This window comes from Spermophilus citellus, assembly GCF_964194105.1.
Source record: "Spermophilus citellus genome assembly, chromosome: 13".
Lineage (NCBI taxonomy): Eukaryota > Metazoa > Chordata > Mammalia > Rodentia > Sciuridae > Spermophilus > Spermophilus citellus.
The window spans coordinates 53,480,440-53,507,317 of NC_138193.1; the positions used below are offsets into that span (position 1 = coordinate 53,480,440).

Here is a 26,878-nt window from a genome sequence, read left to right on the forward strand (position 1 = left end):
AAAGTTGTGCTGCAATTGTGTACAATGAATCAAAATGCATTCTGCTGTCATATATACCTAATTAAATTAATTAATTATTTTTTAAAAAGATATGCAATGTGAACATTACATAGATACATAGTTACTGAATTTTTTAATGTTCAGTATATAAAGGGATTGTCTAGGATTGTTATGTGAAGATGCCCATGAGGAAGTAGAAATTCAAGCCTAGTATTTAGACCTATATAAGAATTATCTCTACTTTTGTGTGGGGTTAAAGCAAGAGAATAGATTGATCCTTCCAATAAGAAAAGATTGAGGGGGGAAAAAAGGATGAAACCTATCATGAGATGATCCTGGGAAATAACAATACCTAAGAGGCAAAGAGAAGAGTATTTATTATAAAAGAGGCCAAGATAGAAGAAGGAGATACTAATGTCCTGGGTGGGGCAGAGGAATTTCAAGGAGGGAATGGTTAATTATTTTTATTCACTCAGAAACAAAATATGATAAGAACTAAAAATTATCTAGAATTATTGCCATTTAGAATAGACATTGTTGACCTTCTAAAAGTACTCTTCCCCCCGCCCCATACTGGGGATTGAATGCTCAGGCACTTTACCACTGAACCACATCCCTAACTCTATTTTATTTTTTATTTTGAGACAGGGTCTTGCTAAGTTGCTTAGGATTCACTAAGTTGCTGAGGCTGTTGTGAACTTGTGATACTCCTGCCTCAGCCTCCCAAGTTGCTGGTAGTATGGGCACATTCCACAACTCTTAAAAGTACTCTTTTAGAACTGCTTCAGTTAGGAGAATAGTAAAGTTGGGGATAAAAGCAGATTTCAGTGCTGGGCACAGTGGCACATGCCTATAATCCCAGTGGCTCTGAAGGCTAAAATAGGAGGATTGCAAGTTCAAAGCCAGCAAAAAGTGAGGAGCTAAACAACTCAGTGAGACCCTGTCTCTAAATAAAAACTACAAAATGGGGCTGGGAATGTGTCTCGGTGGCCAAGTGCTCCTGAGTTTAATCCCCAGTACCAAAAACAACAACAAAAAAAAAACCCCACCATCAACAAAAAAGCAGATTGCAGTGAGCTGAAAGATTAATGGTAGGTGAGAAATTATAGACTACTATGTTTTTAAGATGCTTTCTTATATAAGCTTAAGAGAGATTGGTCAAACAGAGGAAAAAGATTGAGGGACTTTGGTGGGTAGTTACCAACTTGATCATATTAATAAGCCCTTGGGAAGGAACAATTGGAGAGGTTGAAGATGGAGGGAGAGAGAACACTTGGTGTCCACTTGCCTATCTGAAGCAGCCCCTCTCTTCTCCTTTATGATTTGCTATGAGATGGAAACCTGTTAGCTGTATACACAAATCAAATATTTATGGGCTTAAGCCTGTAAGGAAAGTGACATGTACTGACCTTGATCCTTGCCAGTAAATTGAAATGTTACTAGTTTAGACTGTCTTAAAATGAGATTTTACCTCTACTAAATTTAGTTACATTTTAGAGAAGAATGAGGATGTGGCAAGATTTGCAGGTATGTTCTAGCTCTAAACAGTTTAACTTTTAACTTTTACTCAACCTACCCACTTTCTTAAAAGGAAAAAAGCTACCTACTCTTCATTCCACCTCCCACCCCCATCCCCTTTTTGTTCAATGTGATAATCTCTGTTGGTCAATTTCTATCTTCCTTTGCTTTTCTAACAGTAAAAAGAGTCTCAAATTACTTGACCCAGTGCTTCGATTGCCTGCCCCTAATTTGGTTTCCTTTTTTATTCTCACCAATGGGAAGCAAGTACAGACTGACACACTGTTACAATAAATGTTCTGCTCTGTGGGTTCATTGCTCCACTTGAGCAGTAGTGAAATAGAAATTTGTTTGTGCTATTTATTTTATAGCATTATTAGCATTTTCCAAGTGTGTAAATTTTTAGTGAAGCAAGGCTTTAATAAGTAACAAAGTATTACATATAAATATGGTTAGGGAGTATGTTTATGGGAAGGTTTCCCGTTTTTAAAAAATTCCAGTAATAAATTTTTGTTATAAATTTTCTTTTTTGAGTTTTTAATATTTTCTAATTATAAAAGTAAAACATACTAACTGTAGGAAATTTGAAATACACAGAAAAGCACTTTTTTAAAAGGAGAAGTACATAACAAAATTATATAGTTTAAGACCCACGTAGCAACTGCCAGTTGAAGTATTTTCATACAAAATTTCACAGGTTGTCCCCGACTGAGTAGAACACATCACTGTGCTAAAACTACTTTCTACATAGTCATCCAACCTGACACTTATCCTAAATTCCTTTCTTCATCCTCCATATCATGTTAACCATTAAATCTTCTTAATTTATTCTTGAACAAATACTTATTGAATGCCTTATCATGGAGAAGTGATGCTTTGTATTGCTTCCTGTCCTATTATTTTTCAAATGTTGTTGCCATGTTCCTGCTGAAATGATGCTTCTAAAATATACATTTGATATTTCAATATATTCCCAAAGCTTTCAGAGTAAAGTTCACATTTTTTAGTTCCATCCTAATAACCTTTATGAGAGGACACTTGCCCACCTCATCTCATTGCATTCCCTATCCCTGGCATCTTAAGCCCAAACAACTGCAGTTCTTCAAATATGTTATATTCTCTTTGTTTCCCTTTTGTCCTTATGGAATGCTTTCCATTTTCTCTTATTATTTCAGTAATAAGAATATTGTATATTTTGTCTTGTGTTAGCTCAAGTGCAGCCAAAAATCACACAGCCTTTAATGCTATCTCCATCATAATATTTTGTCATATACTTCATGTTGTTTTGTCTGTCCCACTGAACTGTAAAGCCATGAAAGCAGGAACTAGCTCAGGCATATAATAGGTATTTGATAAATGTTTACTAAATAGATAGATGGTATTTCTTTGGAGGTTGTGTTTTTATTATTTGGATTAGCATTTATTTGCATATCATATATAGGGAATTGATGTAACTAATCAAAATTACCTTTTTTTATTTTGTTAATATGAACAAAAGTTCTAGAAGCAAAAGTTCTAGTAATGAAGTGAAGATTTACCTAAGCTAAGGACAAATCTATAAGGATAGAAAGAATAATATGTCACAAGTGAAGAGAATAGAAACTATTATTTGGGATTCTTAATGAGGAAGTGGTCATCCTTGGTTTAGATATCACTAAAAGCATGATGAGAAGGGGCAAATATTGAAAACATTCAGAAAAATTACAGTGTAAATAATTTAGCCATGTGATTGGCCCATTTTGATAATATTTGTTTGTTCTTTTTAGATATTCATGACAGTGTATTTTGAAATGTAATATATACATGAAGTATAACTTCCCATTCTTGTGGTTATTATATGATGTGAAATTACACTGGTCATGTATTTATATATATGAACTCATTTTGATAATATTTAAATGAATGCTGACATTGTACCTAAGCCTGCATGAAACAATATCGATATTCTGAAAAGAAGGTCTAATATTTTCACAAGGCATATCATATAATATTTTTAATAAAAACCTCTTAATTTATTTGATTTTAATAATTATCTCTTAGGCTATTTGTAAGAATTAACAACTGCAAACTCATTTCTACTTTTAAAACTCCTTTCTAGCTGCTATTGTTAATATTTTGTTTGTTTTCAAAGTTAAAAATAAATCATTTGCAAATTTAAAAAATAACCAATAATGAATAAAAAATCTGTCATGAGACTAGTAATCACTTAATCTTAGTCCTCTACTCTGTTATATTTTTCTAAAAATTATGTCATTACAATGATTAATAGTAGAAAGTAGAAGATCTATTTTATGAGTGAATTCTGCCTACTGAGAAATTTGCTAAGGTTAGCTTGAATCAAAGTGGAGTTTAAGAAATATTGGCAGAATAAAATGGAAGAAGACACTTTTATTCATAACAAAAGTCTGACAGGCCTTAGCTGATTTTACTACTCTTCAAATGATAGAGTTTATTTGGGTTTAATTATTTTCCATGCTTTACTATGACTATCTGAAGCATTTTTACTAATGCAAAATACATTTTCTCATTCAGACAGGAAAAATTAATAAATTTATCAACCTTTTATATATATTTTTGCTTAAATATCTAGAACATATTTCTGACAGTCTAATAGTCTTGGAGTCATTTACTAAAGTCTGTTTCAATATTGTCTCTTTATAGAATGTAAATTCTTTGAGGATAATAGCATGTTTGGTTTTTTTTTTTTTTTCATCCTTATGTTCCAAGCAGAAAGCTTGGCACAAACTGATAAATAAATATTTGTTCAACAAGTGAATACATGAAGGCAGTATATTACAAACGTATATTCTTTGATTTGGTTCAAATAAAGTTTAACATGTGTACTTAGATCTACAATGTTAGAGAACCGTAGTGTTAATGTCAAATTTACAAGTGTTTTCTATTTCTAATCGTTTTCTTTCTTTCCCACTGAATGATCTGGATCTGTTTGGTTTATCCTCATATCTAAGTTACTTCTATACTAGTAGTTAACTTTGGAAGCATCAAGGATTAACTAATGTATTCTAAGTATGCTATCTAGAATACTAAGGCATTTATTCTTTTGTTTACAAGTTATCTAATTTTTACCCAGTGAATGATAGTTTCACATAGTCAGAGTTATTCAAAATATATATGACTCATTTAAAACATTTTTATACACAAAATGAATTGTTTTATTTAAATTTGTTCTCTATCTTTGTCTTTTTGTTCTCTTATTGACTAAATTATAAAATTCTTAAATCAGATACTTAGAATTGACTTAAAAGAACAAATTCTCTACAAAACAGGAGTAGAAACAGTAACTATTGCTTGCTTTTATTGTTTTAGTGCTGATTTTTCAATTCTAGAGCAAGAATGATTGCATATTATATACATGACTCATGTATATATATATTCTTTAAACCTTTAAGTTTAAATTTAGAATATCTGAAGCAAATGGTGAATATCAGGATGTTTAAAATTTTTTGTTTCTGATGTATATGTTTAGAGCAGAATGTTTTTACAAATACAAAAATATGATTGCTGAAAGTCAATGTCAACTCTTGGGTTATTTATTTTTGTGTCTGTTAACATAGTTAATATATTACTAATACAAATTTTAACAATAAAATGCTTTGTATTTTAAAATGTGAGTACAATGTAACATTCAATTGATTATATCTGTTATAGTTCATCAAAATAACATCTCTGAATGTATTCTATTGATTAACCAAACATCTCCTCTGTCTTTTTGAGTAACAGCATGCTTCTACTGCTGTTTAATTAAATGACCTTACCTTACATTTGTCTTGACTGGCTTCTGTTTACAGAAATTGTAAACCAGTTGAATGCTCTGAGCAGCTTAGATGAAGATCAAGATGACTGCATAAAGCAAGCAAATATGCCTTCAGCTAAATCAGCCAGTTCCTCTGAAGGTCTAAGAGCTTTCCTCCTTTCTTTCTGCTTCTGATTGCCTATATTTACTGTGACTTGCTACATCTTGACTTCTGTCTGAACTTAGCTGTCAGTTTTGTCTTTTTGCTTTTTTTTTTTTAATGTTTTCTTTGGTAATTTGTAGTGTATCAACAGCCAACAAGATAACAAAATTTATCATCTTTAGCAAAGAATTATATCAGAATGCTTAATAATGCAATGCAAGCAATGCAAAATAGGACAGAACCTGAGAGGGGAAAGGAAAATTATATCATGGATATAGCTTTCTGTTTGGGATGGTGACAAGTTTGGGATTTGGATAGTGGATAATGCATGAACAACATCTTGCATCTACTTAATGCTATAGAGTTATCCACATAAAAATGGTTGAAATGTTGAGTTTTATGTTTCATAATAAAAAAGAACAACATAAATGGAAATTAGATGAGATATGGTAGAAATCAACATAACTAATCTAAAAGGGAAAACACGAATGAACATAATAGATAATGTCTAAAAAGAAAGAATAATGAATTAAAAAAAATGAAACACATGATAAAAAATATCCCAGAGAGCTGGTAAACAGGAAAAGCAAGAAAGCCAGGCAAATTCTACAAAGGAGAATGCAAATACACATAGGAATTTAATATGTCATAAAGGTTACATTTCAAATCTGTAGGTCATATAATTTAACAAATTGTGATACATACATTTTGGGGTGAAATATCTCTGGAAGTTTCCAAAATGTGGGAAAAGGTGATGTCTCCTGTGGGAAGAGTGGTGAAGATGGTGACTGGCAATTTTGAGGGAATGGGTAAAAGTTGTTGGGGCTGCTGGATCCTGCAGATGTTGGCAGGTTGCTCCTTGCGCATGCGCACTCTGCTTGCGTTGGGTGGAGATGGAAGCCAAGGAGTGATGTTTTTCTTGTGAGCTTCGTTTCAGGGCAATGGTCCCTGAAGACAGCGCTTGCCAGAACCAATGGAAGAGGACCTGACAGGCTTCTCAGTTCAGTATTTAACCCCCTTTCAAGTGTGATCTCTGTCCTTCACCCTCTACCCCAACGTCTCTCTGCTGTGCTCTGAAAGCCAGGTTGGCTGCCTGCAGGGGCCCTTGCCAACACTGAGGACTTGAGGACACAAGCCTCAGATGGAGGCCTTGCTTCTCGAGAATTAGTAAAGTGTCAGAGTGATACTGGCCTTGTGTGTGCAGGTTAATTCAAGTAGTGCCTCTCTGCTGCCCTGGTGCATGGGTGTTGAGTCAGTGGTGATTTATTCCAGGCCATGTTCTGGGTGGGCCTCATGCTGCTGAGTTCACTTGGCCAAGTCCCAGGTTATCAGCTTCCCTCAGGGTAACTGTGAACCCTCTAACACCCCTGGTAGATTCCCCGTGTTTTGTATTCACCTTTCCCATCTAGGATCTTAAGTGACCCAAATATGGTGGAGATGTGCCCTGAATCTTCTTTTGTAAAATGCCTTTCAGGTAGACGAAAAACTAGGCCATTCTCCATGAGAGTTTTTTGTTTGATTTTTGTATTTCTTCTGGTCAACCTGAACCCGTCTCCTATCATTTTCAACTTGCTTGACATTTTATCATTTTAACCCTAGTTTCAAACATTGTGTTATCGGTCAGCCATTTTGCCAATTCCTGATTCTTCCAGTAAAACCATACATCTCTCTTCTTTTTGCCTTCCTAGTGCTGGATTACATGCCTTCCTCTTTCCCCCATTCCTAGCCTTTACTTCTATTATCCTGGCCAAATTTGAGTTCCTTTCTTCTCATGCAGGCTGTGATCCCCATCGCTACCAAACTAAACCACACTTAACAGCCATTCAAACTCAAAATTCCTGTTTATTTTCTGTTAATCAATTCCATTACATTTCTTTATTCAATTTTATTAAGTTTTAAAAGTATATTGGCATGAGTACATATTCATAGGTCTATGAGGACAAATGTTTGATAGCCAAGTGCTAACACAAGGCCTCTTTATTATCTATTAACCAATTCTATGGAATTTCTTCATTCAATTTGACTAAACTTTAAAAATATATTAGAATGAATTCATTTGTATCTTTGTATCTACATATTTATAAAATTTGTATCTACACTTGTGGAAAACTATGTGACGCCCAGGCAATACCAGAAAGCATCTTTATTACTTATCTCTCAAACAATACTATTACATTTCTTTATTCAACTATATTAAGTCTTGAAAATATATATATATATAAGTGAACACTTTTGTATCTATGTACCTGTCTGTATATATATGTGGAAAACTATTTGGTATTCAAATGGCAATATAAAGCCTCTTTATTACTTACCCTCTAATCAATACTATAGCATTTCTTTATTAAACTATATTACCTTTTCAAATATGAATAAATTTTCATCTATCTATCTATGTGTATATGAGAACACTATTTGGAACCCATGTGGTACCCAAAGGCCTCTTTATTTTCTAACAATTCTCAGTGGTACCAGAAGGCCTCTTTATTATATATTAGTGAATTATATTACATTTCTCTATGTAATTTTATTAAACTTTGAAAGCATCTGAGAATAAATAAATGTGTATCACTCTATCTATATACATGTGGAAAACTATTTGGTCCCTAAGTGGCACCACTGATCTTTGCAGCTCTTACATTATGTAGCCATAGTAGCGAGAGATCTCCATCTCTCTTTCCCTCTCAATGAAACACTGCACTCTCCCCATTGCAGTGTACTTGGCAGCATTCTCACGCTCTTGTTGAGCCTTCTTCTTCATGGCTTCCCGCTCTGGCCTCTGCTGTTTGGTGATGGGAGTTGATAGTACTTGCCCAGGAACATTGGGTTTCCTCCATGGAATTGGCTGTGAGGCAAAGTCTTGGAGGAGATATTGGTTTTGAGGCTTGGGTGGTTGTGACTGGGGCTTGGTCCCAACCCTGGGAACGGGTTGCCAATGAAGAGAAGTACAAGATGATGTTTTGTAGGGTGCAGGCCCAGAAGCAGCAGAGCAAGGGACACTAGGCTGTTTAGAAGCGCTCACACCTGACTGAATGGCATGAGTCAAAACGGGCTGAGCTGGCTTGGCAGGACGCATCCAAGATGGGTTGGCAGAAGGTGTTTGGGATGTGTTGACTGCCATGGGTTGAGCTGAGCTAGCAGGGCCAGGCTGGGCAGGGTAAGCCCCAGTAGGTCTCTGTGAGGCCAGAGACTGTGGCCTCCTATTGATTACTGGTCGAGGTGGAGGTTTCTCCTGCGTCAGAAAAGGCAAAGGTACCAATTTAACCTTCCCAGGTGGTGGAGGCTCATAAATTAATGGAGGGGGACCCTCTCCTTCAGCACTGATATCTGGATTCTGGGCTTTGACTTGTGATTTCTCAGGACCCTTAACCACCTGCCATGGTTTCATAGCTGGGCATGGACGGGGGTCTTGGGTACTGCCTGAGTTTCCCGGGGCCCGGAAGGAAGAGAGCCCAGTTTTCTTATCATTCTTCTTCCCCAGTGCGTGGAAAACCTGCACCGACTCCAACATGTGCATGCTGAGACAGCTCCGAGGTTTTTTAAAGGACTCTTGGCAAAGCTCAGGTTGGTTCCTCTTCCGCTTTAGTTTGGGCACAGTTGGCTTCTCTTGTGCCTTGACTTTGTTGCCTGGCTGCTTCCTCTCCTCGGCTTTCTTGGAGTTGTTTTCTCTGGTTCTCTTGGTCTTTTCCTGCCCATGGCCCTTAGCCTTGCTGTTCCTGCTGGATGCAGCTTCCTGAGCTCTGCTGTTAGGGTGCTTGGCTGTGTGCACATTGGCCCTACTGCTGCCTGCATCCCTGTGAGCAACTTCTCCTCCTAATGCACATTCCAGGTCCCTTAGCTGCATTTTGGCCTGAGGAGTTCCATGAGGAGACTCTGAGGCTTTATGTTTTTTGTTCCTTTCTAGAAGGATATTTTCAGAATGTGGCTTCTCCTCTTGGTCCAGAGGACCAATGGAGGCCAGAAGCTGGTGGATTTCAGGGATGTCTAAAGGGAGTAGTGGAGGATCCTGTTTCTCCATGGCAATTTGGTAGGCATCCAGTGGCTCTGAGAGCATGGTGTTAATCTCACACAAATTCTTAATCTCTGTTTGTTCCTGGCTTTGATTTGGAGGCAATGCCAAGAAATCAGTAGATCTTTGGCCTGGAGTTATGGTGGAAACGTCCCCAAGTTCAGTTTGTGAGCTTTTCTCAAGTATTTGGCTTTTTCTGTTATTGCAGATGTATGAGAATTCTGGAGGCTGTGGCAGACAAAATGTCTGACTTGGAGGTTGCAATCCCAAGGAAGCCTCCGTCCCTAGGGAAGTTTCCATCCCTGCAAAGGAATCAAGGACGATGGTAAGTAGGATGCTCCCCTTCCCAGCGACACACTATTCAGGGAAACCACCTACTTTGGAGAAAGCATTTCCATTAGCTCTTTTTAAGGACCACTGACAGATATCTGTTAAGAGTTGCATATTAGTTACAGGTGATCCCTTGAAGTCTTACTTTTGGGCTGGTTCATCACCATGGCAGCATGGGTTTCCGGTAGAGCACTTGTCTCCTCAGTGGGAAACACAGAAAAACTCTTTCATGAAGTCTCTCGTTCTCATATAGGGGCCCCTCAATTCTCTCCACTCTCCCCAGAATGTAAGAACACTTAACACCATGAACTAGGAGAAGGTGGAGCTGTTGCTCATGAAATCAATGTGAATGGTCGGGGGTTTTGGACTCCTGCTTTGGACAGCATCTCTACATACAGAGGTTAAATCCTGCAGTCAATTAAGGAACAATTAAAGTGTCACACCCTGATATGTGTTGATGTATTTTTCTAAACCAAAGTAAAATTAGGGAAATATATTTATAGTGTGGATGTGTAGCTGGACTGAGTGCAAAAATAGTGAACAGCCGCTTCCTTCCATGTGCTCCTAGAGGTCTCTTAAATGCATGGGTGGCCATTATGCTGTGCTGCATGCTTCTCTTACAGAGTCTGAAAATGGGGACTGCTGAACAAGATTGTGGTTAAAATCTCAGCACTTGAATTCTAGGGATGTGTGGACCCACAGTTACCAGCTGAAAACTGGACCCTCCTTTCGAATGGTAATCTTATTCCTTCCCCTTTTTGCTGTTTGTACTCACCTTGAAAATTTGTTCCTTCTCTACTTGGAGTGGACACAGAGTAGTAGGTCACAGGTGTAGGGACTGATGGTAGGACATTTGTGGGCTGAACTTCCTTCAGCACTGTCACCATTTCTGGTTGAGGGGCAGCGGCACTACTTCTTGCATATGGCACAGAGCCATAGGATTGCAGGCAGGACCAATGTTCTCCAGAGAGCAGAGTCCCCAGAGAGTTATGATCACAGTAGTAGACCTGGCTTCCTTCTTGGTGGGGTAGTGAGAGGCAACGTCCTTGATTTGGAATCTGAGATAGTGTCACCTGGACGAGCCTACCAGATAGTAGTGGATACCCAGGGATCATGACATTGGCTTCGGAAGTTTTGTCATACTGGGATGTCATAGATAGGGAAGAATCTGCTGTATTCTGGTCAGTGACAGTCAGATTAAAGTCCCTGAGTGAAGATGAGCTCTTTTCAGCACTTCCTGGGATATACCACTCCGAAAAACTTGGATAGGAGGCAGGTGCCATGGGAGTCTGGTTCTGGCCAGTAACCCCAGACACCATGGCTGTGCTAGCATGTTGATAAAGGTAGGCACTGCCCGTGAGTGTCTGGAAGGAGGTGCCACAGGTTGAGGGCAGTAACCATGCTGAAGTGGCAGCTGGAGCAGAGACTCTGGAGAGGTTGCACACACTTCCTGTCAGGGACGTTGCATTGGTCACCACAGGAAGAGAGAGCTGCAGAGAATGTGCATTTCCATGTAAAGAAGAATTTTGGAAATTTTCTGTAGGAAGAAGAGGGTGGTGAAAATATTGATGAGACAGGCAGATTCTTAACAATATTCGAGGAACAATGACATCTTAATGTTGTACTAATCAGGAGGGCCCTGATTCCAATAATCATTGAGAGACCCCAAATCACTCCATTTAGGATGGCTGCAAGTACTCTTCTGATTACCTGCCTTTTCTCTCAAATTGGGCACAGAAGTCCCAAGTGGTCTGCTTCACACATTGTTCCCTATAAGCATCCTTCTACCTGTCCTACCTTTCCTTTGAGCCTGCACTAGTGTTGACTCCTGAATTCGCCCTAGAACTGAAGCCTTTTCGAACTCAGAGAAAACCCCAACATTACCAGTTAGCAAATGAGTACACCAAGGGTCAGGGAAGTGAGATTGACTAGTTCAAAATCAGCAACAGATTATGGAAACTTTCTCCCTGGCAGGACTCTTGTTCCAAAGACCAGAAATCTGGAGATACAGAAATTTGTTTTTCCCTGTTCATCGAAAATTGTACTGATATCACCATAGTGATCTTTAGTATCTCTTTTTTGTTTGTCCAGGTCACATGATATTTCCTGGAGTTCAGTTTTACCATCCAAATGATAATTTAAGGGTCATTCTTTGCCCTGTTTCAGCCTAACTGCTGATCCTACATGAAAATGACTACCTGAAATTCAGTTTCTCAAGAAATGCTTCTTGAAAGAAATTGAAACTTTCTGAGCTTCAGGTTACTCATCTTTAGTGTGGTTATAACAATAACAATAGTGATAATTCATCCATAAATAAAAGTGTCATATTTCATAAGATTCATGTGAGGGCTGAGGTTATGGCTCAGTGTTAGGGCGCTTGCGTAGCACATGCGAGGCCCTGGGTTCAATCCTCAGCACCACGTAAAAATAAATAAAATAAAAGGATTGTCTTTAACTACAACTGATAAATAGATATTACAAAAAGTTTCATTTGGAGGGAGTTACAGTATGTTCTGGAAAGATAGAAGCAAAAGTCAAAAACAGCTCAGAACTAAAAGAAATGACTAGATAGTAACGAACATATGGATATGAGCAAAAGTGAGTGTATATCAAATTTGCTAAGAAATGAGTTCTGTTATCATGCATACAATATTATGAAAGTGAATGTTTCTCTTTGATTTTAGTGAATACTGTTAATCAAAACAAAGCTCATAATTGAAGGTGAGTTTGAATGCATTCTCAAGCAGTACATATAGACAGAGAAGCTATACTAAAAATGTGTGTAATTTGAAGTAAAGTGAACACAAATTTGAAGTAAAGTGAACACAAATTTAAGTAAAGTGAACAGATGGGTAGCCATGTGAAGAAGCGAAAACTAAAGCCAAAACCCAGGATGAATCTGGGCATGGTGTGGTGGGCCTCTGGTCCCAGCACTCGGGAGCCTGAGGCAGTGGGATTGCAGGAAACCAGGAATTCAAAGCCACTCTGGGCAATTGAGCAAGATCCTATCTGAGAAAAGAAATAAAATATCCTGGAGATATAGCTTGTGTAACATGCTTGCCTAGCATGCATGAGACCCTGTGTTCAATCCTCAGAACTGGAAAGAAGAGAAGAAAGAAAGAAAGAATGAATGAGAGGAAGGAAGGAAGGCATAAGGAGCAAGGCAGGGAGGGAAGGAGAGAGAAATGGAGGGAGTGAGGGAAAGAAGAAGGGAAGTAGGACAGAAGGAAGGACGAAAGAAATTTTGTACGTACTAGAGAAAAAAACAATAAGTGTAAAGTCATTATTGTTCTTGTTTCTCTTCCTCTAAGGATTACCAGCAACAAAAGAAAGACATTAATTCCACTAGGTAGATATTTCAATTGATATAAACACATTTTCTGATAATCCTTTTGGTTATTTAAAAAAAAAACAGAAAAAATGCTTTAACAAAATCATAGAAGCCTAGTTTATTATCACATTTAGAGAAAAGTCTTGTCCCTAAAGTCTGAGAAAACAATCACAGTATAATAAAATAACAAATTTAAAACAATTTTTGTCTTTTTTTCTGACATTTTTTTCTCCCTTTTATATTAATACAAAAATGTTTGAGCTACCCTACACCCCAGCCCCAAACAATTATTTGAAATGTAGACAAAACAAAAAGTCTTCACATAATTATTTAAATAAACTCGGAATTAGAGATGTGAGCTTGAATTTTTATTCTTATATAGTTCTTTCTTTAGGTTCTTAGATTTGGAAATCATCAATGACTATTTGTATATTGTCTTTTTTAGAAAAAAAAACTGTTGTAAATATGGAAAACAGCTTCACCTTGACAGCTTATATCACACAAAGGAATGTGTCCTTCTGATGCAGGTTTGGACAAAACATTTTTTAGAAATCCCTGTAGTTTAAAAATCAGAACAAAATAGGACATGGTTTGCCATTTCCCCAGCTCTGTCTAGAACCACTTTCTTTGGCTTGTTTGGAGGAAGAATCATTTCTAAAACATACTTCTAACATGTTCATGTTCAAACTGTCAACATCATCTGTGTTGAAAGAGATCATAGGAAAACTGTAACAGCCAAGTGTGGCTTTTCTGATAACCTGCTTACCCCAGTGATACCCTAATTCAAGTCTTAGTTTACTTGCTGGTCTGTTAATCTAAACATTCTCTAAACCAGCCTCTGGGAAGAGTCACTCTATGCTGTCTGTTGGTTTCAATAAAATCTTTGCTTTTCTTTCACATCCATCCCAACCAACCTCTTTTTTTCTGGAGAACATCATTCTCTTCATCTCTATTATTCTAACATTTTCTTCTCCTTTATTTTTATATTTTCTTCGTCCACCGAGTTCCTGTTGCCTTGTGCTTAAACAGTCACAAACTTTCTTCCCCAAGAACATCTGCCTCCTTACAGCCCTGTCCTCCTGCTCCTCTCTCCCTATTTCTCTTTTCACCTAGTTTAAATAGAAAACTCTCAAGTATGTGAATGTCCCTTTTATGAACAGCACTAAATTTGAAATACTGAAGTAGAAATCTTTGTGAAGGGAAACTGTTACAGAGGAAACCTCTTGGTTTCCACCCTGCCTAGGTTTTGTCTCTTTCAGTTGAAACAACACCACCATGAAATCTGATTTCATTCTCTAAAACATGCCCCTCAAGATGCAAGAAAAGTAAGGGACCAAAACATGGGCAATCTGTTATCCTCAAGTAGCAAATCAGGAAACAGATTTTGTGAGAGTAAACTAGTCCAGTTCTATACCTAGTACATGTCAAATTCCCAATGAAATTAGGTGTCCAGATTTCTAGTTCCATCCTTTCCCCTATTATTCTAAGCTCTTTTGACTCCATTAGTAAATTGAGGCAGGTAAAAGTCTAATGAAAAACTTTCAAAAGTTTCTTTACTCACCTGACATGGTCAGAGAAGAGGTCACATCAATTGTAGATACAAAGGATGAGGAGATCACCCCAGAGGATGTGTGGGTGGCTGAGGCTAGTGAATGCATGTTTCCCAGTATGGAGTTCACTGGTCACTGTTTACTGGCCACTCTAATGACTGGTTACTGGTCACTGGTCACTTGCGATGATTCAAATTTGTTTACAACTACATGGCAAGCCTAAGATTCCTGCAGGTGGCAGTAGGTTTGGTGGGAGAATGATGTCACAAACCTGGCCGTTTAAAGGTATGAAGTAGCCAATAGAGTGGTCAGACTCCCAAGGAGAAGGTGGGATTGGGTGGGGAAAATGACAAGAGAGTTGATTGGGTGGAGAAAGTGACAGGAAAGTTATAATAGAAACTAAATGGCTCAGTTCTGGTAGGTGAGCCCTGCAGGAGGGACATAATGGGCTCACCCCATGGCTCCCCTCCCCCAGGCTCTTGTGTTAGGGATATCATCTCTGTGATCCTCTTAAATGTTCATTAATATATTATGAATATGTTATAAATTATGTTTCACAGTATAAGAAGTAATAGTGATACATTATTCTATTAACATATTCAGTTAACATCCCTGGAGATGGAAGAAAGAGACATCTAGGTTGAGCAAGTATAGTGGTTCTGGGACCACAGAAGTGGATTTGATTAGTGAAGTTACTGCAGTATTCAAGCATTCAGAAAGGGGTTAAAAACTTTTTTTTTTTCCTAGTTGTAGATGGACCCAATACTTTTATTTTATTCATGGGTCAAGCCCAGTGTCTCACGTGTGCTAGGCTAACGTTCTACCACTGAGCCACAATCCCAGCCCTAGGGGGAAGTTCCTTGAGTGCATTCTCTGGGGAATGATGTGGCCCAAGATTCTCTTTAGTTTCTCCTTGATCCCTGCTTTCTTTGGCCTGGGCTGGGCCAGGTTCGACTGGTAACTCTCTTCTGCTCTCCTTCCCCCACCCCTCTTCATTGTAGACATTTTTTCATGGACAAGCCTTGAGTCTGCATTCTTGTACACATTGATATTACTTTATTTTAACTTGCAGAAGCAGGGGTCTTTTTTTCTGTGAGTTGATTCTTTGAAAAATGAACTCTGAACAATAGCAGAAACTCTAGAGAGGTGGAAGACCTAGCTGACTGTAAAATTTCCCTCTCTGGATTTTTGTTGTAGTTCTGTAAGTTATAATTTCCTGAGGACAGCTCCTTGGTCATGTAGACTTTCTGCCATCAGCCTCTTTCATATGTGAGAGGCACTGAGGATCCTTTCTCTCTTCTTATGTAAGAGGATCCAGTGTGGCAGTTACTGTGACTTCCTCCCCCAGGCAAACAGCCACTATAGAATCTTGGGCTTCTCACATTCTTTGTCTTGCATGTTTGGGTGGAAGGCCAGGAGAAAAGTTAGAACATTAAGAGAACATAAAGAAGTATGGATAACATAAAGAAAAGAGAGGTTAACATGGACTTTTAAATTTTAACTTTTTGTTAGAAACAAGTCAACTCATTGAGGTCTCATTTTGTGTTAATAAAAGGGGCAATTGATTTTTTTTTTTTTTTTTTTTTTTTTTTTTTTTTTTTTTTTGCTGGGGGGTCGGGTCCTTGGAATTTAAACCAGGGACACTTTCCCATTACCTCACATCCCCAGCCCTTTTTATTTTTTTTAGAGACAGGGTCTCACTATGTTGCTTAGGGCCTGATGGATTTGTGTAGACATGCAAAGAGAGGCTTGTGGAGAAAGCATTGTGGTTATGCTGTGCACCCAAGGAGGGGGTGTGTCTGTTCAGCCCAACTTCATCTAAATTGCTTTTGCTTTTGATCCCCTGGAGAGTGTTAGTTTCTCCACTTTCTCTTGTAATGGCGATAAAGTCAGTCAGGACTGAATTGGTAATAATATATATATGAGTACTGAGCTGGTTTGGGGGAGTACAACTATGGGATTTAATCATTTTCCTTGGTGGTAAGGTTTTTTTTTTTTTTTTTTTTTTTTTGTTTTTTTTTTGTTTTTTGTTTTTGGTGGTGGGGGTTTACCAGGGATTGAACTCTACCACTGAGCCACATCACCAGCCCTATTTTATGTTTTATTAGAGACATGGTCGCACTGAGTTGCTTAGCACCTTGCCATTGCTGATGTATGCTTTGAACTTGCGATCTTCCTGCCTCAGTCTCCCAAGCTGCTGGGATTATAGACGTGTGTCACCCCACCAGAAATGTGGTAAGTTGTTTTTTTAAAAAATTTTCTGTTAGTTGTCAGTGGACCTTTATTTAATTTTTGGACTTCTTTAGAGACATGTGTAGATAGTGTGATTCACGATGTCAAGAACCCACAGGAAGACAAGCGCATATATAGAAAAAATTGCTCATAAATAAAGATAAATAGTACATTTACAGGCCTATTTTCCCATCTCTTACACTGCTAATTATGGAATATAATTTTTTTTTTGCTGGTTGTGTGTGGGATAATTCTTAGCTAAGAGGGATTGTGAAATGTTTGGTGGTATAAAGATATGGCTTGGAGTATGTCAACTTTTTCAGGGTATATTTTTTTTTCTTTTTATCTCAGTTGCACACCTCAGATAGCTTACTTCTATAATACTGGCATGTAATGTGAGACTAAGAACATACAGTGAGTATCTGTAAGCCAGATCATTCCTTATGTTCTCTTAGAAATCAAAGGTATCCACAGCTACTATAGGTTAAGGAGATAGAGATGATGGAGATGGGTGCAGTCCTCATGAATTCAGCAAAGCCTTTATTCAGCTGTGGAGTCAGGCATCAGATGGGCAGACTTTTTGGTTAGAAATGGCTGCTGATCTGGGTTTATATAGGTTACAAACTGGGAGGTAACTTACCCATTGAAGACTTTAACAGGACGTGGGCATTCAGGAAAAAGGTTGCAAAAAGTAGAAATTTGTCATAATGAATAGAGGCAATGATTTCAGGTCTGGTTGCTTCTTGCTGGGAAAGGGTGAAGTAGGAGGACCCCTTGTCTCAGAGTTCTGGAAAAGAACATGGGTTCTCTGGTGGTTGAGGCTGAAGAAGAGTATATGTGGGAGTAGACTCGGGGCTCAGGCACAGTCTTCCTTTTGTGGTTTCAGAAATTTGGACTGTATTCTGGAGAGGGCTTGAGCCAGACAGGTCACCTCATTAAGAAAATGTTTTTTGTACACAGTTAAGAGTAGGGAGAAGAAAGGCTGTTATGATAAAGGTGAAGATTAACAGATTTGTTAGTTCTCGGAAAACAATTTTAGCAGGTCCTATCCTTGGGGAGCCTATTTCCCTTAATCAAGGCCATTGTATCCCTTTCAAACTCAGGGTGCACTTTCCATGATCTCATGATCTCAGGAGTTCGGGTCCTTTGGAGCATTGCAAGCATGATTAACTTTGGAACCGTATTTTCCTGATGGTCTAATCATTTCCAACCTGTTTGAAAGACTGTGCAGAACTAGAATAGAAATTAACTGTGTAGTTATAGCTAGTAGCCCAGGTATATGTGTAGAAAAGTATTTCAAAGAGTTGAGGGAGGAAATCCCCTTAGCTAAACTGCCCCAAATTTCTTATCAAAAGTAGATGTTTTTGCATTTTCTATGGCAGAACCTGAGATTGTAATTTTAATTCAAACAAGTATTGATATGAAAAAGATCAAGTCCCATTAGGTGATTACATACATTTTGCCATTGTGTCTCAGTGTCATCAAATGGATCTCTAGTGACACAAAATTGGGTGATATTACAATGACCCTGAAGTTTCTGAGCCCATTGTAAATGTTGTACTTATTCTCCTAGTCAAATAATAGAATCTTTTAGTTGTTGAATTTTGTTTGAATTATCCGGATCCATATGTTCTTGAGTTTGCCAGGTCTCAGTGACATTCTTATGGAATTGTTGAAGGTAATGGACCTGCTGATGCAGTGTCTCCGCTGCAGTCAAAACAACAGTCCCAGCTCTCAGCCACCAGATGAGCCATTTAGCGTGGTGTTTCAGGTGCCTCAGTAGTTCCTACGTGGATGGTACTTAATGGGCCTCCTGCCATGGTACTTTTAATTTTACAAGGATCCCTTTGAGAGTCATTATAGTTTGTGCTGAACTTTGCCATAGAGTTCAAATGTTGTTGTAGCATACACTTTACACATTTAACATAATATAGATTTTTGTGAGGCATCACAAAATTTGAATGGGTATTTGAATGGGTCTGGACCCTAAAACATAGGGATTTAATACACATACTGTGAAAGTACAATCCCTTATGAAAGGAAATGTTACGATAGATAACGTTTTTCAACTTATTATATTGAGAATTATCCTTCCAGATCCCCAAAGTCTCCTCAGTCAGACCTATTTTCCATATTGTGTCCTGAATTGGCAGAAAATCCATTCTCATGGCAGGTGATAATTCTCACTTAGACCAGTATCTAGTGATGTTAGAATGGAAAACAGCTCTATGAGCCAGATGTTCTAAATTGTCTCTATGAGGTAATTTTCATCCCAGAGTTCTAGATTCAGCATCAAGTCAGTTCCCCAGGAGAACCCCAATCTATAACTTGTTTTCCTACAACAGAAAGATTCGATGATAGGGTTATCACCTTCAGACCATTGTAAAACTTTTGGTGAATGATCTCTGTGCGAATGGTAAGAGCATATGGGTCTGCTTAATGAGTAATTAACATTAACTTCCTGGCATGCAGGTGAGCCTCTGCCAGTGAGGAAAATAAGCCTGGCCTCTTGATCCTGTTATTTTGGGACATATGTAAGCCGAGTTTCGAGGCCCAGTGTGGTAACAATATGAGTTTCTGAGAGAAACACAAAGAGCGGATCAGGAGGACAGTCCTGCATAATTGAACAAGATTGTTGGGAGGACCTGGTTGTCAAGAAAGGACCAGGCAAGAAGGCCTTGGAATTAAGATAGATTGAAGGGGGAGGATCAAACCATGTTACTGGGTGAACAGTGAAGACCCACTAATAAAGTTAAAATGGAGAAAGAGAGTGCCACCAGGAGTATCCAGATCTAGGTTGGTATATTTGGCAACAGCCTCAGTAAGCCAGGCCAAAAAGAGGGTGGGGTTTTATCAGGTCCCTGGATAATTTCCTTTACCTTGTTCCAATTAACCCGGGTATGAGAATTTTTGTCATGCCTTAAAGGAAGCAAGTAATCATGTGCTGGAGTCTGATGACCCCAGTGTCTTGAGGCTGATATGTCCAATCAGGTTCAACTGTAGGGATGGCAGTCTCTGCTGCAGGATGGATAAGGGGACTTTGGGCATGGAGGAGATTGGCATGGATTATCCACCTGTAAACTGTAAGCATGTTCATCAGGAGTCAGGGTGGAAGGTTGGATGTGATAAACATCTGCCCAAGTAAGGTGGTAAGCCTGAGTCAGATGCATGAACTCCTTCCTGTACTTAGTAGAGAAAATGGGCCTACTCTGCCTCTGTTTGTGACAAAGCTGTCATAGAGAAGGTGACATGAACTTGGACCATCCCTTCAGCCCCTGCCACCTCTCTGAGAGGGAACACATGTTCCACTCTAAGGACTTTGGATCATGTAGAGGAGGTGATGGCAGGGGGGAAGGTAGAGTATGAGTGTGGGGTTTGAGGTGTGGGGTTAGACTGGGAGTAGTGGGACTTTGAGGAGAGGAGTCTGATATGGGGCCATGAGACCCCAGAATCTGTAAGGATTGGGTTTATCTGCTATTTATGGGTCAGTGAATGAGGAGGAGAGGCGTGAGTCTGTGTGGATTCACTGTAAAGCAGAGCAGGGCTGACTTAAAGGGGGCTTTGAGCTGAGGAAAAACAAAGCTTAGAGATAAGCTATTTTAGGCCCTTTGCCATTCCTCTATTGTTGGAGGTAACTTGTGAAATCCTGGAGAATGTCTTTATCAAAGGTCCTGTTACTTGGGCCATTCATGCAAATTTAAAGTAATTTAAATTAGGGCTATATTTGAGTGCAGAGACTAATGAGACATTCGATATTACGGTCAGTTTGGGAGTAAACATTCTTGAAATTACTAATAAGACTCCCTGATGGGGAGTTCTGAGGAATAACTGCATAGTTCACATATTGGAGAGGTTTGGTTGAGGTGATGGTTTGAGATGAGGGAATCCCCTGAAATCTCATGTCACTGGACTGGACTGTTACACTGGAGAAGAGGAGAATGTCCTCACTCCAGTCTCAATGGTGGGGAACTCCAGGGTCCTGGCTAGTCAAAAGGTGGTGTCCCTAGGCAGGGTATCTCTCTGCTGGGGACCGGACGGGGCCTTTCCTCTCTGTAGTACGAGAAAGCCAGTGTTGGCTCTGGGAACCAAATGGCAAAGAGGTCTCTGATCCAGAGGGCTGTAGGGTGTTGGGGAGGGGAGGGATTGGGAAGAGGATGGCAAGGGTGAGGGGAGGAGTTCAGAAAGAAGATGCCTTCAAAGCCAGTAGACAATCTGATGCAGATCCTTGCACTGGTGACATAAGGCCACAAGAACCTAGCCCAGGGCTGGGGTTGTTTTGGGGTCACATGCTGTCATTGAGAGTCAAAGTGGAGTTAGGGGGCCTCAAGAGTCTCTTTTTGTAGGGTGTGGAGGGAGGTAGGGTTGCAGTCATTTTAAAGATTCAGCAGTAGCTGTGTGAGCTGTGGCTGGGGGTTCCCCTGTCCTCAAAGGGCCAAAGGAGTGACAGGTGTTCAATGATCACTTCCCAGCTTGTATGGTTCATTTCATGTGACTGAGAAAAGGAGCAAGTTGGGCGGGGATGGGGAGAAGTGCAGATCTCATGAATTCAGCAGCTTTTATTCAGCTGAGGAGTCAGGCATCAAGTGGACACACTTTCTGGTTAGAAAATGGCCACCCATAACAGGAGCAGTCTGGATTTATGTAGGTTACACCCTGGGAGGTGACTTGAGTTTGAAGACTGTAATAGGACACGGACATTCAGGGAAAAGGTTGGAAAATTAGAATTTTTTTTAACTAAGCAGTGTTTTTACAGGGCAATAGTGGAGGGTCTATTGCACTGCCACAGGGAAGGATATATTGGGAAAGGATCAATGCTTGCCCTTTCCAGGGATTGTCCTATCATTGGGTGATGTTTGCTTTCTTCCCAGGGATTGTCTTGTCACTAGGAAAGAGGATGTATTGGGACAGATCAGTGTTATTAATATTCTTCCTTCTTCCCCCTGATCTTCTTCAAAGGCCGCCCTGTTTTGGAGGTTTGTCATATCCACATCATTCAAAAGCAGTAAGTGTAAAACCAGGAGGAATGTGGTGTATTGTTAGCTTTCTGTTACTGTAACAAACACCTGAGATAATCACCCTATAAAAGAGAAAGGATTTCTTTTGTTTCACAGCTTTGGATGATTCAGTCCATAGTCAGTTGGCAAGGCAGCAGCACATGATGAAAGGGATTTCATGGTGGAACAAGCTTCTTACCTCACGACCTGGATGGAAAAGAGAGAGAAGGGTGGTGAAGAGGAGGTATTGGGCCCTATTGTCCCCTTCAATACTGGAAACCCTCAAACCTCAATGACCAGAAGATATCCTACTAGGCACCCCCACCCTTTTTTCCAGTACTAGGGATTATGAGCTATCACCAGCTCCTCTTTTAAATAAATCTTATTATGAGACAGGCTCTTGCTCAGGTGCTCAGACCAGCCTGGAACCTGAGATCATTCTGCTCAGCCTCCCAGGAAGCTGGGATTATAGACATACAACATTATGCTTGGTTTAAGACCCACCTCTTAAAGGTTCCACCTTTCCCACTAGTGCCAAGCTGGAGGCTAAATGTTTATGGGACATTCCAGATCCACCTTTATAGCATGTGGTAAGATCATCTATTGAGAGCAATATAATTTGTACATACTGAAATATACAGGTTCAACTGCTGTTTGCCTCTCGTGTTCCCAGACTTCATAACAATTTGTTTTCATAATTCCTTCCACTTAATTCTATCTTGCAGTCTCAGCATCATCATACACTCTAAAACTAGTCTAAAATGTGGTCTGAAGAACCAAAAGAGCCTTGGTATAACGTAGCATCAAGTCATCCCCGCCCTAAACCATCTGTTTTAATACTGAGGTTATTGTCCTAAGGGACAACCCCATCCCTACATTTTGTAATGATCAGGATGACTGAGACTCATCTTGGTTCACCATACCATAGGATCTATCACTGAGGTCCTTCCATATTCTCTTCTCAGTTTGATTAAAGATTGTAAACCCTCAAGCATCCATATGGTACATAGGTCCTACAAAAAACTGTCACATTTTATTAGTGTCAGCTACTTCATAGTTGCTCCAAATAGCTTTTACTCCTGTTTCTATTTTCCTCTCCATGTATTAGGTATCTGGAAAAAATACTAAAATCCTCCAATGACCTCTCATGAGGCTTGGGATTAGGATTCATACTCTTTACCTAGATTGCAGAGTGATTCAGCCACTGTCACCTCTCTGACCTCATCTCCCACTTTCCTTTTTCCTTGCTACTCTCCAGCCACACCCTCAGACCTTCTGCAGTTCCATTCCAGACCTTTGCCCAGCTGATTACTCTCATGAGGTGCTTTTGTAGTTCTCTTCACTTGGCTGGTTCCATCTTATCATTCATGTCACTCCCTCAGAGAGAACTTCCCTGTCCATCCATTCTAAGGAGCTACCCAGTTACCCTGTATCAGTTGGTCTTGTTTCAGTTTTCTTAATAGTCCTTACCTCTCTCTGATATGGTTTGGTTGGTGTATTGTCTTTCGTTGCCCACTAGAATATGATGTCCAGAAAGACGGGAGATTTTCTGACTTGCTTACAGCTCCCTTTTCAATGCCGACATTGTTTTGGGACCCCAGTAATAGTCAATATATATTCCCGGTTGCTCACATATTACTGAGGTCAATGTTGTCTCCTTGTGCCCAAAATCAGTTCCATGGATGGTCTAGCCATTTATGGTGATAACCCCGATGTGCAAAGCTAAACCAACCATTATGTACCTGGGACCAAGAATTCTTCAAAAGGCAGTCCTTGGTAGAAGCATAAAGCCTCAAGGGTAGATGCCTTCATTAGCTATCATGTTTGGGAATCTATACTTGCCAGTGGATCTACAATGAAAACGAACACATTCTGTTTTGATAGATTTCATAGATGTTGGCTTAGAGCCATCAGAAGGACAAATAATTTTAAAAGATGAGCATGGGGGCTGAGGTTGTGGCTCAGTGGTAGAGTGCTCACTAGCATGCATGAGGCACTGGGTTTGATCCTCAGAACCACACAAAAATAAAATAAAGATACTGTGTCCACTTAGGCTCAAATATAAATATTTTTTTAAAAATTCAGCGAGATCTTTTGGAGGATTTAGGTGGGTTGCATGCATTGAAACACTACAGCAGCCTATGTGGAACATTGCTAGGGAACGGAGGTTATCAGAAAGCAGAAATGGAGTGTGTATTAAAGAAAATTGTTCACACTGGTAAGATGTTTGCTGTGAACCCATTGGGAATATAAAAAGAATTTGAAAAGTAGATACTTGGGAAGACAAAGATGGGATGAACTGGTTCAAATATAGGTAAATACACAAATGCATTGCAATTTTTAAAATTGTACATTATTATTGTAGGTAAATTATCTTCTTTTTCACATGGAATTGGGATTACCTGATGATGTTGTCCCTTAAAGCAGGGAGGTGATTTATCCTTTGAAGAGGTGGGCATTAAGCCCACAAAATGTGGGCATTCCAGAAAAAGGTGGCAGTAAAACCATACATGTAAAACCATAACATGAAGAGTAATCTGTGGTTTGGAGCACCACGTATAGTTTCTTTAAAGACTGGTATCTCCTGTCAGCAAGGAAATGACAGATTTGGAAAACATTGTTTTTCCTCATGCATGGAAAGATCTTTAATATGTGTGTCTGTTAAAATTAATGATTAAATGTGTACCTGATGGATTGGTTGTATTTTATAAATACTCTGTTCCTTTTTTATGGCTAGTTAGCTATGTGCTATATAATTTATATTAAGTAATTCAAAATCTTTGTTTCAGTTAAAAGTTTCATGTCAAGGTTGAGAATTTCTAAAAGAGTTAAATGCCATAAGACACTTTAGGGTTCTTTGGTGTACTTCAGGTCAGGGATTTTATCATTTTCTATTTGGTTTACACATTTACTTTATAAAGTGGGTAGTAAGCAGACACTGTAACTGTTTTGTATGTATAATTTTAAGTTTTTTAAATTTATTTGTTCTTTTTGTTTATACATGATATTAGAGTGTATTTTGACATATTAGTCTTACATGGAGTACGACTTTCCATTCTTTTGTGTTTGTTTGGTTTGGGGGGAGGAGTTTAGAGGAACATCCTTTAATGGTGTATACCTCAGCACATTCCCACACTCAGATTGGAGTGGAGGCAAAGAAGCAGGGATGAGTGGGTGACCCCACAGAGCCTCACATGGCAAAGAGGAAGAGGAAGGTGACCATCAAACAGAAGAGCCGATGGCCTTCAAAGGCATAGGAGAAGAGCTGTTGCTTGAGAGATGGGTTCCTACCAGGGACAGAGATCAATGCCCACCCAGGGAGAGGAGAAAATGAGAGTGGGGGAGGGTGGAGGGCACAGGAAGGTGAGGGGAAGGTGACTGTGAGGGTCTAAGCTACACATACCCTGGAGATCTGATAGATAACAATTTGGCAAGGTGAAGTGAACCTGGCCAGACACATATTTAGATTCTGGTTTAGATGTCACTGGCATACCAGTGGTCAAGCTGGCTTTATAAAGTGGCTAATAAGCAACCACTGTAACATTTTTGTATTTCTAATTTTAAAAGTTTTTTTTTTAATTATTGATCATTTTGTTTATACATGATAGTAGAGTGTATTTTGACATATTAGGCATACATGGAGTATAACTTTCCATTCTTTTGTGTTTGTTTGGATTTTGGGGAGGAGTTTAGAGAAACATCATTTCTCTAAACACAGTTCCAAACCAGTCTCTGATCTCATCACACCAACAGTGGCAGCCCTGCCACCAATGAACTTGTCTGCTGAGTCAGTGTCTCAGGAGACAGTTTTGTTCTGGAACTTCTGTCTGGCCACCTGGAGAGGAGCTGGTGTAGGAAGGCTGTTTAGATGAGTCCTGTGGTCTACTCAGGAGGGAGACAGAGGCCTGATTAGACCCCTGGTACAACAGCGGGTCAGAGCTAGAGAAATAAGCGGTGCCTGGGAGGTCTGCATTTTTTCAGTCTCTCACCTTTAGCCCTTGGTCCCAGTGTTCGGCTGCCCAACCCACATATCCCTAACTTCCCATTCTTGTGGTTGTTTGTGGGGTGAAGTTAACTGGTCTTGTATTCACACATGAACACAGAAAACCTACGACCAATTCATTCTGCTGCCTTTCCTATTCCCACCTTCTTCCATTTCTACATTCCTCTTTCTCTAATCCAATGAACTTCTTCTCTTCCCTCCCCCATTCCCCAACATTCTGTGTTAGCATCTATGCATATCACAGAAAATTCAGCCTTTGGCTTTTGGGGGATTGGCCTATTTCTCTTAGCATGACAGTCTCCAGTTCCATCCATCGACTGGCAAATGCCATGATTTCATTCTTCTTTATCACTGAGTAATGTTCCATTGTATATAGATACCACATTTTCTTTATCCATTCATCTGTTAAAGGGCTCTGTTGGTCCCATCGTTTAGCTATTATGAATTGAGCTGCTGTAAACATGAATGTGTCAGGATTAGTATAGTATGCTGATTTTAAGCCCTTTGGGTATATGCCATTCAACAAACCTGTACTGATCAGCTCTTATTTTTGAGACACTGTTTAAGACATGGGACACATGGAAATGAACAACATATGAGACAATTTTGTGCCCTCAAGGGTCTTACATTTTAGGAATTGACGGGCAAGGGAGTGATGGAAAGTCTAAACCATAAAGACAACAAAGAATTAACTTACAAAATGTATTGAAAGGTTCACAACACTGCAGGAGATGTGGTCCCTGGTGAAGGGAATCAGATGGAAGGAAGGGAGAACCCTGAGAGGTGATTGCAGTTTCAAAGAGTGTAGTCAGACAAAGCCTCATTGAAAGGTACAATTTGAGAAGAGGCTTGAAGGAGGTGAGGAGTGTTTTTTAGGCTTGGAACAGCAAGTGGGCTCAGTCGGTCTGGGGTGGAGTGATTGAAAGGGAGCATAGCAGTGGATCAGGCAGAGCCAGAGTCTGTGAAGCAGTACAGCCTGTTTTTGTGAATAAAG

At 39.4% G+C, this 26,878-nt stretch overlaps 2 protein-coding genes and 1 pseudogene across 3 annotated transcripts in view; 1 reads left to right on the forward strand and 2 right to left on the reverse strand.

Annotated features, from left to right (window-relative positions):
- The window catches only part of LOC308632401 (EH domain-binding protein 1-like), a gene marked incomplete at its 3' end in the record, with an annotated part of 76,295 nt that extends 70,828 nt beyond the window's left edge, over window positions 1-5,467 (forward strand). The window contains exon 5 of the mRNA XM_081264483.1: window positions 5,328-5,467. Coding sequence (XP_081120609.1) covers window positions 5,328-5,467 — 140 coding nt within the window. The remainder of the gene's footprint in view (window positions 1-5,327) is intronic.
- The window catches only part of LOC308632773 (centromere protein I-like), a 358,828-nt pseudogene that overhangs the window by 183,998 nt on the left and 147,952 nt on the right, over window positions 1-26,878 (reverse strand). The window lies entirely within an intron of this gene.
- Window positions 8,071-14,763, reverse strand: LOC308632402 (uncharacterized protein C2orf78-like; the record flags this gene model as incomplete). Its single annotated transcript, XM_081264484.1, has 3 exons — window positions 8,071-9,479; window positions 10,550-11,311; window positions 14,667-14,763. 3 exons carry the CDS (start codon window positions 14,761-14,763, stop codon window positions 8,071-8,073), a joined length of 2,268 nt encoding a protein of 755 aa, XP_081120610.1.